Source organism: Rhinolophus hipposideros, assembly GCF_964194185.1.
Source record: "Rhinolophus hipposideros genome assembly, chromosome: 6".
Lineage (NCBI taxonomy): Eukaryota > Metazoa > Chordata > Mammalia > Chiroptera > Rhinolophidae > Rhinolophus > Rhinolophus hipposideros.
Genome location: NC_138052.1, coordinates 2,587,129 through 2,603,514, shown reverse-complemented (window position 1 = coordinate 2,603,514; position 16,386 = coordinate 2,587,129). Strand labels below are relative to the sequence as shown.

Sequence of the window (16,386 nt, the reverse complement as noted above, 5' to 3'; positions counted from 1 at the left end):
TGAAAAACATGTAACTAAATAATGAATGGGTCAACAATGAGATCAAGGAAGAAATCAAAATTTATCTCAAGACAAACAAAAATGAAAACACGATGACCCAAAATTTATGGGATGCAGCAAAAGCAGTCTTAAGTGGGAAACTCATAGCAATGCAGGCCTACCTAAAGAAACAAGAAACATCGCTAATCAACAGTTTATCTTCACACTTAAGGGATCTGGAGAAAGAACAGCAAAATAAGCTCCAAAGAAGTATGAGGAAGGAAATAATAAAGATCAGAGTGGAAATAAATGAAATAGAGACCAAAAGAACCCTACAAAAGATCGATGAATCCAAGAGTTGGTTCTTAGAGAAGGTAAACAAAATCGACAAACCTTTAGCCAGTCTCATCAAAAAAAAAGAGCGACCCAAATTAATAAAATCAGATATGAAAGAGGAGAACTGACGACACAACAGAAATACAAAAAAATTTAAGAAATTACTATGAGCAACTATATGCCAACAAATTAGACAATCAGGAAGAAATGGACAATTTTCTAGAAGCATACAACCTTTCAAGGCTAACTCAAAAAGAAACAGAAAACCTGAATCGACTGATTAGAAAACCTGAATAGACTGAAAGTGAATCAGTAATCAACAATCTCCCAACAAACAAAAGCCCTGGACCAACCAGATGGCTGTACAGGTGAGTTTTACAAAACATTCAAAAAACAATTATCACCTATTCTCCTCAAGCTATTAAAAAAAGTCCGGAAGAGGAAGGCTCCCAAACACTTTTTACAAGGCCACTATCACCCTCATCCCAAAATCAGACAAAGACATTACAAAAAAGAACACTACAGGCCGATATCTCTAATGACTATAGATGCAAAAATCCTCAACAAAATATTAGCGAACAGAATTCAGCAATACATTAAAAGATCATACACCATGATCAAGTGGGATTCATTCCTGGTATGCAAGGGTGGTTCAACATCCTCAAATCAATTAATGTGATACACCACATTAACAAAATGAAAAACAGAAATCATACAATCATATCAATAGATGCAGAAAAAGCATTTGACAAAATCCAGCAGCCATTTATGATTAAAAACCCTTAAGAAATTGTGAGTAGAGGGATTATATCTCAACATAATAAAGGCCATATATGATAAACCAAGAGCTAACATCATACTCAATGGGGAAAAGCTAAAACCATTTCTCTTAAGATCAGGAACAAGGCAAGGTTGCCCACTTTCTCCACTTCTATTCAACATAGTGCTAGAAGCTCTAGCCACAGCAACCAGGCAAGAAAGAGAAATAAAAGGCATCCAAATTGGTAAGGAGGAAGTAAAACTGTCATTATGTGCTGATGACATGATACCATATATAGAGAACACTAAAGACTCCACCAAGAAACTATTAGAGCTGATAGATGAATTTAGTAAAGTAGCAGGATACAAAAATTAATAATCAGAAATCAGTTGCATTTGTATATAACAATAATATAATATCAGAAGGAGAAATTAAGAAAACAATCCCATTTACAATTGCTTCAAAGACTATAAAATATCTGGGAATAATTTTAACCAAATTAGTAAAAAATCTGTACTCAGAAAATTATAAGACACTGAAGAAAGAAATTAAGGAAAATACAAATAGATGGAAACAAATACCATGTTCATGGATAGGAAGAATTAATATAGTTAAAATGTCCATACTGCCTAAGGCAATATACAGGTTCAACGCAATTCCTGTCATACTACCAAGGACATTTTTCACAGAAATAGAATATATAATCCTAAAATTTATATGGAACCATGAAAGACCCCGGATAGGCTCAGCAATCTTGAGAAATAAGAACAAAGTGGGAGGTATAACAATACCCGACATCAAATTATACTACAAGGCTATAGTAATCAAAACAGCATAGTACTGGCATATAAACAGACACATAGATCAATGGAACAGAATAGAGATCCCAGAAATAAATCCATGCCTATATGATTATTTAATCTACAACAATGGAAACAAGAACATATGGTAGAGTAAAGAATGTCTATTCAATAAGTGTTACTGAGAAACCTGGACAGACACATGCAAAAAAATGAAGCTGGACCACCTCCTTACACCATATACAAGAATAAATTCAAAATGGCTTAGAGACTTAAATGTTAGATCTGAAACCATAAAATTCCTAGAAGAAAAGATAGGAAGAAAGTTTACAGACATTACCCTGCTAAGATTTTTACTGATATATCCCCTCGGGCAAGGGCAGTAAGAGAAAAAATAAACATGTAGGATTACATCAAACTAAAAAGTTTTTTCACAGCAAAGGAAACCATCAATAAAACAAAAAGGGATCCAAAAGAATGGGAAAAGATATTTGCCAATGATATATCCGATAACTGTTTAATATCCCAAATTCATAAAAAAAACTTACTCAACTCAACTCCAAAAAAACAAACAACCCAATTAAAGCATGGGCAGAGGACATAAAGAGACATTTTTCTAAAAAGGACATACAGATGGCAAACAGACATATGAAAAAATACTCAACCTCACTAACCATCAGAGAAATGCAAATAAAAACCACAATGAGATACCACCTCACCCCAGTCAAAATGGCTGTCATCAATAAATCAACAAACAACAAGTGCTTGCGAGGATGTGGAGAAAAGAGAACCCTTGTGCACTGTTGGTGGGATTGCAGATTGATGCAGCCACTATGGAAAACAGTATGGTGGTATCTCAAAAATCTGAAAATGGAACAACCTTATAATCCAGCAATTCCACTCCTAGGTATCTATCTGGAGAAATCCAAAACTCTAATTCAAAAAAATTTATGCACCGCTATGTTTACTGCAGCACCATACACAATAGCCAAGACATGGAAACAACCGAAATGCCCATCTGTAAACGACTGGATTAAGAAACCTTGGTACATTTATACAATGGAGTATTACGCAGCCATAAAGAAAAGTGAAATCTTACCATTTGTGACAACATGGGTGGACCTAGAGAACATCATGTTAAGTGAAATAAGTCAGACAGAGAAAGACAAATACCATATGATCTCACTTATATGTGGAATCTAAAGAAAAGAATAAATGAATGAACTAATCAGAAACAGTCTCAGAGACATAGAGGAAAAACTGAGGGTTGCTAGATGGGAAGTGGGGGTGGGGATAAGGGGGAAGGTGAGGGGATTAGAAGGCACCATCAGTAACCACAGGATTGCCCCGGGGTTATGAAAGTCAATTTGAGGAATGTAATCAATAGTGTTGTAAGGATTTTGTAGGGTATCCGATGGACACTTGTCTCCTTAGGGAAACCACCTCAGGGAAAATGTAGATGCCTGATCACTGCACTGTACACCTGAAGCTGAAGCTGAACAATAATGAATGTCATCTACACGTTTATATATGTATATATGTGTATATATATGTATGTATATGTGTGTATATATATATACACACACACATATATATACGTATATATATACATATATATATTGTGTATATACTTACAAGAAGCAGAGTACAGCAGTAGGAATAGAGACAGTGGAAATGTAATGGCTGTGTGCCATGTCAGAGGGGTAGTAGATGGTGGCGGGGGGTATCACTGTGTGAGGGATATAAATGATAAATGTCTAACTATTACATTGTTTTGTGCAATTGAAACTAATAAAAAAGTTTTAAAAATATATAAAATAAAAATAAGTCAAAAATTTATTTAAAAAAGAATTTTAAGCAACTATGTTATTTTGACACAAATCAGAAAATATTAGTTCTAAAATGTTATCAGTCAGAAGGGGACATACAAAGTATTTTAATATGATGGTAAGTGAAGAGTTTGTGGCTATTTTGGATATTTTATTACAATTCCAATGAGAACAGAAATGTGTGGGAAGGAAAAATCATGAAATAGTTGTAGAATAATTCCAAAATAGACATAGCATTTATACGTTGCTGAGGAATGGGACTACTTGATGGCAGTTTAAGGTATTTTCTTGAGTTAAAAATATCAATGGAAAAACAATAAACAGATACAGACCTTACACTTTTACAAATATTAACTCAAAAATGGATCATAATCATCTTAGAAATGAAACACAAAAGTACAAAACTTCTAGAAGAAAACATGTGACCTTGAGTTTGGCAATCAGTTTTTAAATAATATCAAAAGTTCAATCCATGAATGAACAAGCTGATCAGCTTGACTTCATTAAAATTAAAAAAACCTTTCCTCTGTGGAAGAGTGTCAGGAAAATGAAAATAGAAGTAACAGACTGAGAGAAAATATTGGTAGAAGGCACATCCGATAAAGGAATTTTATCCAAAATACACAAATAACACATAAAACTCAACAATGAACAAGAAAATGAACAACCCAAATTAATTTTCCTTAATATTTCTAATATCTAGTTCATATTCATGTTTCCCCAATTTCTGGATCTTGAACCTGTTGTTTTTCCAACCAGCATACGATGGAGAATCACGTTTTGCAATGTGTCGTTAGGGCCTAAAGTTAAAGTCTAGCCCCAATCCTCTGTAGAACCTGGAAACTTTACCAGGGATCAGGTCCAAATGTCGCGTCCTCCAACAGGCTAAAGCTGAAACGCTGCAAAAGTCACTTCCTGCGGTCTCAAGGTTTCATGGGAAATGTAGTCTTCAAAGTGTAGACTACTGCGCAGCGCTCTGGCATCGGGTCTTCGGCCGCCGCTCTGCGCATGTGCACCTAGTAACGCCTCCTCTTGTCCACCGCTCGGGCCTAAGAGAGACGCCTTCTCAGCGTCGCTGGATTTGTGCAGCAGCAGAGGCTGCGAACCCGGGGGTGAGTGCGCGGGGCCCCTGCGGTCAGGTCGGCTGCCGTCGGCGTCGCGGGAGGGGCAGTCCCGGGCGTCTCCAGTGTGTCCTCCCCTCCCCCTGCCCCGTGTGCGTGCGGGGTCGGCCCGGGCGGACCCTGCGGCGCGGTGGGGCTGAGTCCTGGTCGGGAGGAGGTGCTCGGTGCGGCCGGGGTGCGGGGGCTGACGGCGGCCCGAGGGCAATGCACCTTTAGGACGTTCACGGTAAACTTGAGGCTACTAATCGGGGTTCGCACAGTTATTCTGAGAATTAGATGAGGTGTGATGTGCAAAACATTTTCTCAAATGCTTGTAATCACTGTGTGAGCTGCTACCAAAAGACACTTTGTTCCCTTCGTTTATTTCATTTAACCGTCACAACAGGCCTGCTTAGCGATAGAAACATGTCATTTCCCAAAGTGAAAGAGCTTTCGTGGGGTGGAATGATGTACCCCAGGGGCACAGGCTGGTAGGCGAGAGAGGGAGGACTAAAATACAGATTTTAACTACCCATCTCTTGCTCTTCCTAATGTCCTCCCCGCCCCAAACCCAGAGCGCCAACCTTTGGAGCACTTAGCACAGTAGCCGGTCCTCAAATTCCCAGAGACATGATTGTGAAGTAAATGCGGACAGAATCTTACCACGTGGTAAACATATCCTGGGTGTGTGGGTTTTCTCCAGAGCCCCTGGGTGGGACTGTGAGGCTCTTGCACCTTCCTGCACTGTCCAGGCTGTCCCCATGCTCAGAGGCCCAGTCTGACAAACTAATGCAGTGCTGGCCGGTAGCGAGGTAATGCAAATATAATATAAAAATATAATTTAGAAATGTTCAGTAACAAACAGTACAAAGAAGAGATGAAACTAATTTTACTGGTGCATTTAATTCAGTATATTCAAAATACTGTATTGACTCATGGCACTAGCCACACTTCCAGTGGAGCAGCAGCATGCAGGTAATGGGTCCATGACTGGATAATCCATTTCTTGTGAATTCCAAAAGGGTCAAGTTTAGAATGTTAGATGAAGGTTTCAAATGAAGTGAATTTGTTTCTCAGGCTCAGGTGCCAGCCCCTCTGGAGCAAAGTAACTTCTTTAGTCAGCAAAGAGGGAGGAGCCTCAGGAACAACTGCCCCTTAGGGGAACAGCTCTACTGACAGATGCCTCACCAGAACTTTAGAGTAGAGGCAGAAGTGTCTAGAAGGAGCAGGTCCTGATTTGCTCCTCCAGAAGCAGTTCTTGATCCCCGGGGGAAGCCTGAGTCAGACTCGGGGATGTTACCACACCCAGAAGTTATCACAGACTGTGTGATGGTGGATACTGTGGACCAACTTGCAGAAGGTGATACGTGGGGTTGAGAGGGATGGGTGCCTGTCAGGCTGCACAGGAAAGGGCACCTGACTGGATGGCTGATGAGGACTGATGTCCAGGGAAGGTGTAAGCAGACAGAACTGACGAAATCCTAAACAGCACTTTGTTTCCTTTGTTCTGCCCTCACTCTCTCCAGATTCTGAGCTGCTCTCACACCATGTCCATCACCTGGTGTGGTATCTAGAGTTACGCTCAGCTCCCTCTTTCCTGAATGTGGAGTTAACAGAATGAGAGTCCAAGAAGGGTTTTCTATATTTGACACTTAGGGAAGCCCCAAAATATTGGGCCCGAAGTGAATGATTTTTGTAGAGTCACCCCGGGCAAAACTGAACAATAAGCACACGGCTGTTTATGTCACCGGTAAGTTCCATAAACATCTTAACAGTTGTTTTTTAGAAAACGCAACCAATTTAGAACAAAAGTTAAACAGTATACTTCTTGTATAAGTTATCCCATCTTTATTTCAGTTTTCTGGGGAAACTGTAATTCACGGTGTAAAGACAACAAGAACTTGATAAACAATCCACCCAGAGTCATGTTTTGACATTAGTTTTAATGAAGGTAGGGGGATATCTGGCAGATCTGAATTTATTTAACCAATCCTCTGTTTTACTTACTTTTTTTTTTCAGTTAGTCAGAAGGGAACATCAGTTGTGAATTCCTTGACAAAAGGCAGTTGACCTCCCTCGGTGAAAATGCAAGGTGAAGCCCACGTGCTCATATCAGAGATGCACGTGACCAGGTGGTGCTGCCTCTGTGCGCTTCTTCCTGTTCCTTCTCCAGAATGTCAGAGGGACGTGCTCCCACAGAAGGCTTTTCTTCCAGATGTTGTTAGGAGATTTGTAGGCAGGTGAATATAGGAGTTGTAAGGAAGATCAGGTTTCTCATGACCCCATTTCACTTTCCTCCTCCCCAGTGGAACCTTCAGTTTTTTACCTTCTTCCAGGAGCAGCAGAAAATGAACATGGCTCAGGTGAGTTCGGTTGTCAATACCCTGTTTATTTTACAGTGGAAATTATAAAGGCTTAAGTGTCTCTATGTTAACATGGAAAAGTAGAAATAGAGATGGATGAGATGCATTCAGAGAATTTGTAGAAATAACAGAGCAAAGGTAGCATGTGGAAATATGCAGATTCTGTGATCCTACAAATTTACCAAATTGGAGCTCGAAATTTATTTTTGGGATTGTTCATGTCTGTGTCAGTGTCAGAAAATACTACTTTAAAGGCTGACATTGGTGAGAAGATAAAGCAAACTGTTTCCTTATAGAGTGTAAAGACAATTGAAGATAAAAAATATCTTTCTTGATTTCAAGCAGATGATTTAGTTAACAGCTTTCCAGTAATAACCCTAAAATAATATAGAAAATTGCCTCTACTTGTTCTGCAATAAAAATAGGAAACTTAATGCTAACTATATACTTGGTCAATACTATTTTTCATAAACTCAAGCACGGGTTTATTTAAGACATTTTTGTGATGAATCAACTTGAATATCCTTGAAATTACCATGCATAAATATTTCAAGTACCAACAATATTTAGGTTGCTCAGCAGACAGTTTAAAATTCTATTCTCTTTCACATATTTCAACACTTCCCACTCATACTTTAAACCTCTGCTTGATGCCTTGGTTTCCCTCCCCACTTGCCTGTGATCTTGTGATCAGAGAGTTGATTATAATCAAATCCATTGGGGCTTGTCCAGTCCTTTCCTTACTTGACTTTTCTGTATCACTTGTCTCTTCTTCTCACCTGTTTCCTTCTGGAAAGTTTGTCTGTTAGTGTCTGTTGCACCCTCCACTGGCACTGCCCTCGCCGCCCTGCTGCCGTCTTCATGGAGTCATCTTCTCTCCCCTCTCCTTTCACACGGCTCACCCCCAGTTTCCATCCTTGGCCCTTTAGTCTTCTTTGTTGTCCTGTAAGGACTTCATCCTGTCTCATTTTTTAAAAAACCGCTTTATTGAGATTCATTCATGTACTATGCCGTTCACCCATTTAAAGTATAAAATTCAGTAACTTTTAAAAGTACTCACAAATATATGCAAACATCACCACAGTCAATGTAGAGCATTTTCATCACTTTAAAAAGCAATTCTGTAAACTTGACTGTCCCATCGTCCTGTTTCCCCTTCCTAAGCCCCAAGCAACAACTAATCTACTTTCTGTCTCCATAGATTTGCAGAACTACTTTCTATGTTATTTCATGTAGGTCAGTTTTGCCTTTGACGTATTGTGTTTTTGTTTATTTTTCAAGGTTTTCATTTTTACATTTTTGCTGGGTATAGAATTCTTGGTTGACAAGAATTCTTTCTCTGTAGCTGTTGTAATCTCTTTCACCACTTTGAATAGGTCACCTCACTGCCTCCTGTCCTCCACTGTTCTGATTAGACATCAGCTGTTACTGCTGTTGCACATGATGAGTCACGTTTTCTTGCTGCTTTTAAGATTGTCTTTTTGACAGATTGATTATCTGTTTCAAGGTATGGCTCTCTTCAAGTTTATCCTACTAGAAGTTTGTTGAATGTCTTGGATATGTAGATTAACGCTTTGCATCAAATTTGAAGACTTCTTGACCATTATTTTTTAAAATATTCCTTTAATCTATTTCTTTTTTCTATCTGGGACTCTCGTTACGCATTTATTTGTAAACTTCATGCTATCCCGTAGGTATCTTTTATCATTGGTTTTCCTTTCTGTTTCCTACACTGCATAATTTCAGTTGACATATTGTACAGTTGGTTCATTCTTTCACATGCTCAAATCTGCGCTGGAACTCCTCTAGTGAAAGTTTTGTTTCAGTTATAGTACTTTGCAATTCTTGAGTCTCTACTGGGTTCCTTTATATAATGCATATCTCTTTATTGATATTTTCTATTTAGTGAAATATTGTTCTTATACTTGCCCTTACTCATTAGATGTTCTTTCCTCAAAGTCGACTTTTTTGACTGTATTTAAAACAGCTGATTTAAAGTCGTTGCCTAGTAAGTCCAACATTTGCTTCCTCAAGAGCAGTTTCTATTGATAACACTTTTTCCTGCACGTGGTCTTACTTTCTTCTTTTTTCTCCTTGCTTGGCAGTTTTTGTTGTTGTTGTTGTTGATAATTGGATGTTTTAAATAAAATAATGTGGCAACTTTAAAAATGAGGATTTCTCCCCTCCTTAGGGGTCATTTCTGAAATATATTTGTTTAGTGACATTTCTGAACTAATTGCGTAGAGCCTCTATTTCCTGTGCTCTGTCGCAGTTGAAGTCTCGTCAGAAATGTCCTTCAGTGCCTGGAATCAGTAAGTCTCGCAGTCTTTGCTCTGTGCGTGTCAGGGCATTCCTTCAGCGGTCAGTCAGGCAGTTCACAAGTCTGCAGTAGCCTTCACTTCCTTCTTATTCCAAAGCTCTGGTCACCTAGAGGTGACAGCTTAGGATCATCTCACGTGTTTCCTGAACATGGTCTCATCCCTGGGTATATGTACAGCTCTATTCTTCTATGTAGCCTTGTAGATTCTAAGAAATATATCAGAGCGTTTCAAAATCTTAATTAACATCCCATTCCCCAGCATTTCCTTTTAAGCTTCTTGATTCTGCCATTTTTTGGCCCTGCTGTTACCAGCACCTCAGATAGCCACTAAGTTAAACACATGCCTTTAAAATGTTTTGGACTCTGAGGATGAGGCTTTCACACATACTGTGTGAAACTCAAGATACAGACACTAACCTAGTTCAAATAGAGACATCCTTCTAAGTAGGAAATTTCAGAGAATCACCAACAGGTGAAGTGACGCCAGTTTGATGGCAAAGACGCTTTCATGGAACTTGAACCCAGTTCTGCCCCACCTGTAGTTGCCAGGTAGGTTCTCAAACTACCGCAGAGTTTGATTGGAATAGAGTAAATTAAAAGGATACAATGTCACTGTTTTTACTGTAATTCAGTCATTCTTGCATATTTCTACAGATTGCCTTTGTTCTATGCTTTTTTTTCCAGTTTTTTTTTCATTGTTTCTGTAGCAAAGAGAATTTTTTGGGATCCCTACTTCAACATTTTCACCTCTGTCACTTATTAGCTTAGTTTATTTTAATCCAGCTTATTTTTATTAAACCAGATATTAAACATAAAACAAAAATAGAAAAGAATAACATTTATTTTCTTACTAATTTTTTTGCTTCAGAATATATAGATAAATTTTCTTTATTTTTTAGATGAATGAAAATGAATTTAATGAAATGTGTTCCTGTTATATTATTCATTTGTTTTAGTTCCCTGCTACTAGCACTGAGGTGCACAGAGAGAAAGTTTTCACTCAGTAACACTGAAGACTTAAATGAACATATAAGTGGATACATAACACTGGGGAAAAAAACTGTGTCTGTCCCCTATCTCTTAATCTGCTTTTTATTCTATTTTTTCTTTGTGATAAGAACACTTGACATGAGATCTGTTCTCTTACAAATTTTTACGTGTCCGATTCAGTATTTCTAACTAGCGCCACAAGGTTGTACAGCACTTCTCTAGAAATTAATATTTTTCTCAAGTGAAACTTTATACCCGTTGAATGGCAGCAACCCACTTCTCCCTTCTCCCAGCCCCTTTGAAGTCAGTTGTTATGGAAACTTTCCCTTTCTCGGTTTCCAAGACTCTATCCTCTCACGGTTGTTATGACCTTTTAGAAAAGTTCGTCTCTGGCTTTGTGACCTATACATTTTCTTCCTGGCTCTTTAATATCCACGGTCCTTCCAAGGCTAATTTTGGTACTTTGCTTTCCTCATTCCCAGTGTGCTCAAGGTACTGTCTGATGGCCTCTGAAACCTTCAGTTACCACCCATATTGCTCCTAATTCCTTAATGCTTGTCTTCATCCTGGACCCCCACTCTGTGTTCTACAACTGTGTGTGTGCTAGTTTAAGAGACAGTTCCAGCTTCATGTTCCACAGACATTCGGGTCAACATGACCAGATCTGTCTCACTAAAAATTCTACCACTGTTTTTTTATTTTATGTCCCCATGTCAGTATTTGACCCCAACATTGAAGAAGCTACTCATCTTGCTTGATTGGGTAGCTGTATAAAAAGTAGTTATCACATTGGGTGCTGCTTCTGCTCTGTGGTTCCATCCCTACTCTTATATCCATTGCAATTACTTCAGTGTATACAGTTATCTTATACAGGTCTCTGGAATTCCAACTCCTTGGTAAGCTGTTTTGCTCTTCATAAGCTCTAGATTTATATATCATACATTCATTTAGACAGAAGTTCAGTTATGTGTGTTATTTCCATAGCTTCCATGTACGTCTTCCTTGGCTCCCATCATTTATGATAGTGGTGTCTATGTAGGTAGACTGAATGCTCTAGAATTCTCTAGGACGGTCCCTTGAAGAAGAGTTGTAGGAAATCTGTTTATACTAAAATTGTTTTGCCTTAAAAAAGAACCACAATTCATAAATATATAGAAATTAATTTTGGTGCATTAAAAAGCTTTTTAACTAATTGAGAAACTCCAAAGTTTAAGACAATTTAAGTAAAAAATAGACATCCTTTATAGCTATTTCTTTTAGAGCCTTAAGCGTAAGCAGGAAAATAGTAGTTCAAAGGTATTTGCTCTGTCACCTAATTCTGAACTTTTGAAGGAAATGTGTTACCACAGGGATCCCTGTCATTCGAAGATGTGACTGTGGAGTTCAGCCAGGAGGAGTGGCCGTACCTGGGCCCCGCGCAGAGGGCCCTCTACAGAGATGTGATGCTGGAGAACTACAGCCACCTGGTCTCCGTGGGTGAGCTGACCTTACCGCCTAACTCCCTGTGGCATACAATTCCTTTTTGCAAATTATCACATCACATGCACCTTCTATAGAGATTAACATTATTCAGGCTTTTGATTACATGACCGAGGTAACTGAAACCCTTAGAAAAACAGAAACAACGTTTCTGTCATTACTTTCCCATTAAAAATAGTAAATGGTGCTTTCATTTTGCTGTTGCTGCTGCATCTTTCTCCAAAGTCAGAAACTAGAAAGCCCACGGATCGGGTCTACATATACCTTCAATTGTTACTTTCACAGGGTATTGCATTACCAAACCCCAGGTGATCTTCAAGTTGGAGCAAGAGGAAGAGCCCTGGTCCTTAGAGGAAGAATTCCTAAACCAGAGGTACCCAGGTGAGTGAGCACGGACGATGGGCAACTCCAGGGTAGTTAGACCTTAGAGGAAAACACTTCTGACAGTTGTTTTTCTTTTTAAACAGCTTTATTAAGATGTAAGTCACATATCACACAATTCACCCATTTAAGGTGTACAGTTCACTGGCTTTTAATGTATTCATAGGTATATATAAACATCACTACAGTCAGTTTTCTTCACCTCAGAGAGAAACCCCATACTGTTTAGCTGTCAGCTTCCTATGTCCTGTCCCCTCCAGCCCTAGCAACCATTGATCTTTCTATCTCTGTAGATTTGGCTATTCTCGGCGTTGCATATAAATGCTATTATACTTTATATGTCTTTGGTGATTGGTTTCTTTCACTTTGCATTACAAGGTTTATATTATTGGATGTATTAGTACTTCATCCTTTTAATTGTAAAGTAATATTTCATTGTCTAGATATACCACATTTGTTTGTCCATTGATTTGTGGTTGGACATTTGGGATTCTACCTTTTGGCTATTGTTGAGTAATGCTGATATAATCATTATTTACAATTTTTTGCATGGAAAAACATGCAAATTTTTTCATGTTTCCTTGTAGTTCGTAGCTAGGAGTGGAATTGCTGGGTTCTCTGGTAACTCTGAGGAACTGCCAGGCTGTTTTCTTGAGTTGTACCATTTTATATTCCTAATGACAGAGTGTGAGGGTTCCGATTCCTCCACATCTTCACCAGCACTTACTATCTGACGTTTTGATTGTAGCCATGCTAGTGGATGTGAAGTGCTATATCATTGCTGTATTAGTCGGCTGGGCTGGCATAACAGAATACCATACCCTGGGTGGCTTAAATAACAGAAATTTATTTCTTACAGTTCTGGAGGCTGAAAGTCTAAGATCAAGAGACCAGCATGGTTGATCTCTGGTGAGGCATCTCTTCCTGGCTCACCATGTCCTCTGATGGCCTTTCCTCTCTGCACGCATGGAGAGAGAAAGAGCTCTGATGTCTCTTCCTATTTTTGTATGGACTTCGATTCTATAGAATGAGGGCCCCACCTTTATTACCTCATTTAGCCTTCATTACCCCCTAAAGGTCTCATTTCCAAATACAGATACATTGAGGGTTAGGGCTTCAAAATAAAGAGTTTGCAGAAGACACAGTTTAGTCCATAATGATTTTCCTGATCACTGATGATGTGAAGCATCTTTTCTTGTGCTTACTGACCTTTGTCTAAACAAATAAAACAATTCAAGGAATTTCAAAAGTTATATTTTCAATATAATTCCTCGAGCAAAATGTAAAATCATCTCAAATAAGTGTTCTCACTGAAACTTTTTGTTGTGAAGCCATTTAAACAGGGTAACAAAGATTGACATAATTTAGTTCAAGCGTATTTCCCAGTCACTGAATCTAAATGATTGGTTCATACTTACTGGCTAAAAAGGATATTCCCAAATAAGTATCTTAGAAAGATTGTAATAATGGAATGGTAGAGTTAATCAATAAAAATAAAATTCTTTAGGATTTACTGTTCTCTTATAGTTCACGTTTGAATTTTGGCAATATATAACATTAACTTAAAAGAAGACCCTCTAACGCAATAGTACAGGTTAACGTGTACCATAAGCATTCGAAAGACTGCACCAAACTATATGATTTCAACGATCATAAAACATAGAGTAATGGATTTCTAAGAACTTAAAGTTCACTTGAATTAGGAAATCCTATTAGACAGTAAGTCATCCATTAATGTTGTCGATAGGTTCTTGAAAACTGACTTTCAGCAAAATGACCTATAATGAAACCACCTGTATCATAGGGTAATGGATATAAACAATAGTTAAGTTCCTACAGCAAAAACATCACCAAACTTCTGCATAAAGATCTGAAACACTTCTATCATTAAACATTTATGTTAAATGAGAGCTATTCATACATTTGAGAAAGACTAATCATTATTTTACAATCCACTTATGCCTGTTCAGTATGGTAGGTGGCCGGAGCCCATCCCGGCAGCTCAGGGCTAAAGGTGGGAACCCACCGTGGACAGGACACTATTCCATCGTAGGGTGCATCACACACACCACAGTCAGACGGAGCAATGTAGATACTCCACTTCACATAACATGCACATCTTGGGGTGTGAGACGAAGCCAAAGTACCCGGAAAAACCCCACGCAGACATGCAGAGAACATGCCAACTCATCATGGAAAGTGGCCCTGGCCACTAGGAATCGATTTTTTTTGTTCTCATCAACGTTGCCACAAAACAAAATTTAATGAAAAGAAGTTATTTGAGGACCTGCTATACCTCTTCTGACGAAGTAAGAAATACTATGGATATTAAATAAGTATTTCTATAGAGAATATAAATGATATTTGTATTCAAGTGAGACATATATTTATTTATGTGTATGCTGAAATCAAAGGACAAGCCTTTCAAATTCCCATGGAATAATATGATTGTAAAAATACAGTTTTAGTCTAAAAAGAATACAGTAAGTGCAACTAATTAGAATCACTGCAAATAATATTCTCTCAGCATAGTTTGATAAATGTAGTAATTAATGATAAAATGAGTAAACAAAAAACTTTCAATACGGAAGTGTAAAAAATTATCTCTTTTAAACAAAGTATAACAAAGGAAATCCCAAAATTGCATGACATTTATAAAATAAGAATAAACGTGCATATTAGAAACCTTAGGATATACCTAAATTAGTGAATAAAGGTAAATTTTAGCATTGTATTTATATTAATAAATTAAGTAAGAACAATAACAAAAGAATACTAATGAAAGCAGAAGAATTTAATAGTGAAAATAATAAACTGGGAAACAAATTGTAGAATGTTCTTAGTATGAACAATAAAATGGGTAAAACTTTAGCTGATGCTAACAAAGAAAAGAAAAGCACTTTTTATATAAAAAAAATTCAAGTGGGGATACATTTGTAAACATTTAATGCATTAGCAAACTAAATCCAATTCATAAAATACAACGAACTTACTCTGCCACATATCAAGGATTTATGTAAAGCTCTGAGTAGTTAAGTAGTGTGCAGCTGGGGGTGGGATAGTTTAATAAATTAGTGAAACACAAGAGAAAGCTTAAGAAAAACATGCTTTATAGACAATTGGTCTTTGAGACATAGCACTATCCCCTCAGAACAGTGGGGAAAAAATTCTGAGGAGCCTTATAGATCAAAACCAAAGAACTGGATTCAGGTACCTAATGACCTGGTTTTCAAGGCAAAACTAGAGATATTCTATATGATGATAAGGAAAACGTTTTCATGACTGGGCTTAGGGAAGGAATTAATAAGATACAAAAAGGTTTAACCAGGGGAAAGATGGGGTAAATATATTCCTTACTACTTCACCCACTAAGTTCAGTTAAATGTGTACTTGTACACGTAGTACATCTATACGTATAGGTGTGTGTGTGTGTTTATATATATATGGTAAGATTCTGAAAGATGGAAAGAAAAGTGAAGATGAGTTAGGGACATTGGCACCTGATGAAACGTTGGGTGCCAGTAAGAGGCCTGTGGGGGCCTGATCTCACCCCTGCCCAGTGTTAAAATTGCATCTTCTCCAACTCCCGGGTGTCAACAGACGTTTAGTGGGGAACCTGGACTTCTCTCCTCACTTGGCAGTAGTGAGCCTGCACCCCACTTCTGTTGGCGTGGTTTCAGAGGAGCCTGGCTAAAACTGAACATCAACTTTGATACAGCCCAATTCTTTAATTTTCTCTAAGGACCATGGTTTTGTTGTCTGGTCTAGAAACATCAGAATGCAAAGGAATGCAGATTATTCCTGTGTTTTATCCTGGAATTTTTTAAATTTCACATCTTATACTTTGTGATCTATTTGGTGTTAATTTTTTAGAAAGTGTTAGATATGTGTCAAGTTTAAATTTTTGAAGAGGGAGTCCAGTCATTTACAACCATATATTGGAAACATCATTTTTCCATTGAACAGCATTTCCAAAACCTGAGAAAACAGATGGGAATATTTGCATATTTCTACATATGTATGTATTTTACATAATTCTGTAAGTCTAA

General features: G+C 37.9%; 1 protein-coding gene across 1 annotated transcript in view; it reads left to right on the top strand.

The window, feature by feature from the left end:
* Nucleotides 1-671: 671 nt before the first annotated feature.
* The window catches only part of LOC308499100 (uncharacterized protein), a gene marked incomplete at its 5' end in the record, with an annotated part of 29,641 nt that continues 13,926 nt past the window's right edge, over nucleotides 672-16,386 (top strand). Inside the window, 5 exons of the mRNA XM_081051939.1 lie at nucleotides 672-683; nucleotides 4,538-4,816; nucleotides 7,111-7,167; nucleotides 11,827-11,953; nucleotides 12,242-12,337. Of these exons, the coding sequence (XP_080908065.1) occupies nucleotides 672-683; nucleotides 4,538-4,816; nucleotides 7,111-7,167; nucleotides 11,827-11,953; nucleotides 12,242-12,337 (571 nt within the window). The remainder of the gene's footprint in view (nucleotides 684-4,537; nucleotides 4,817-7,110; nucleotides 7,168-11,826; nucleotides 11,954-12,241; nucleotides 12,338-16,386) is intronic.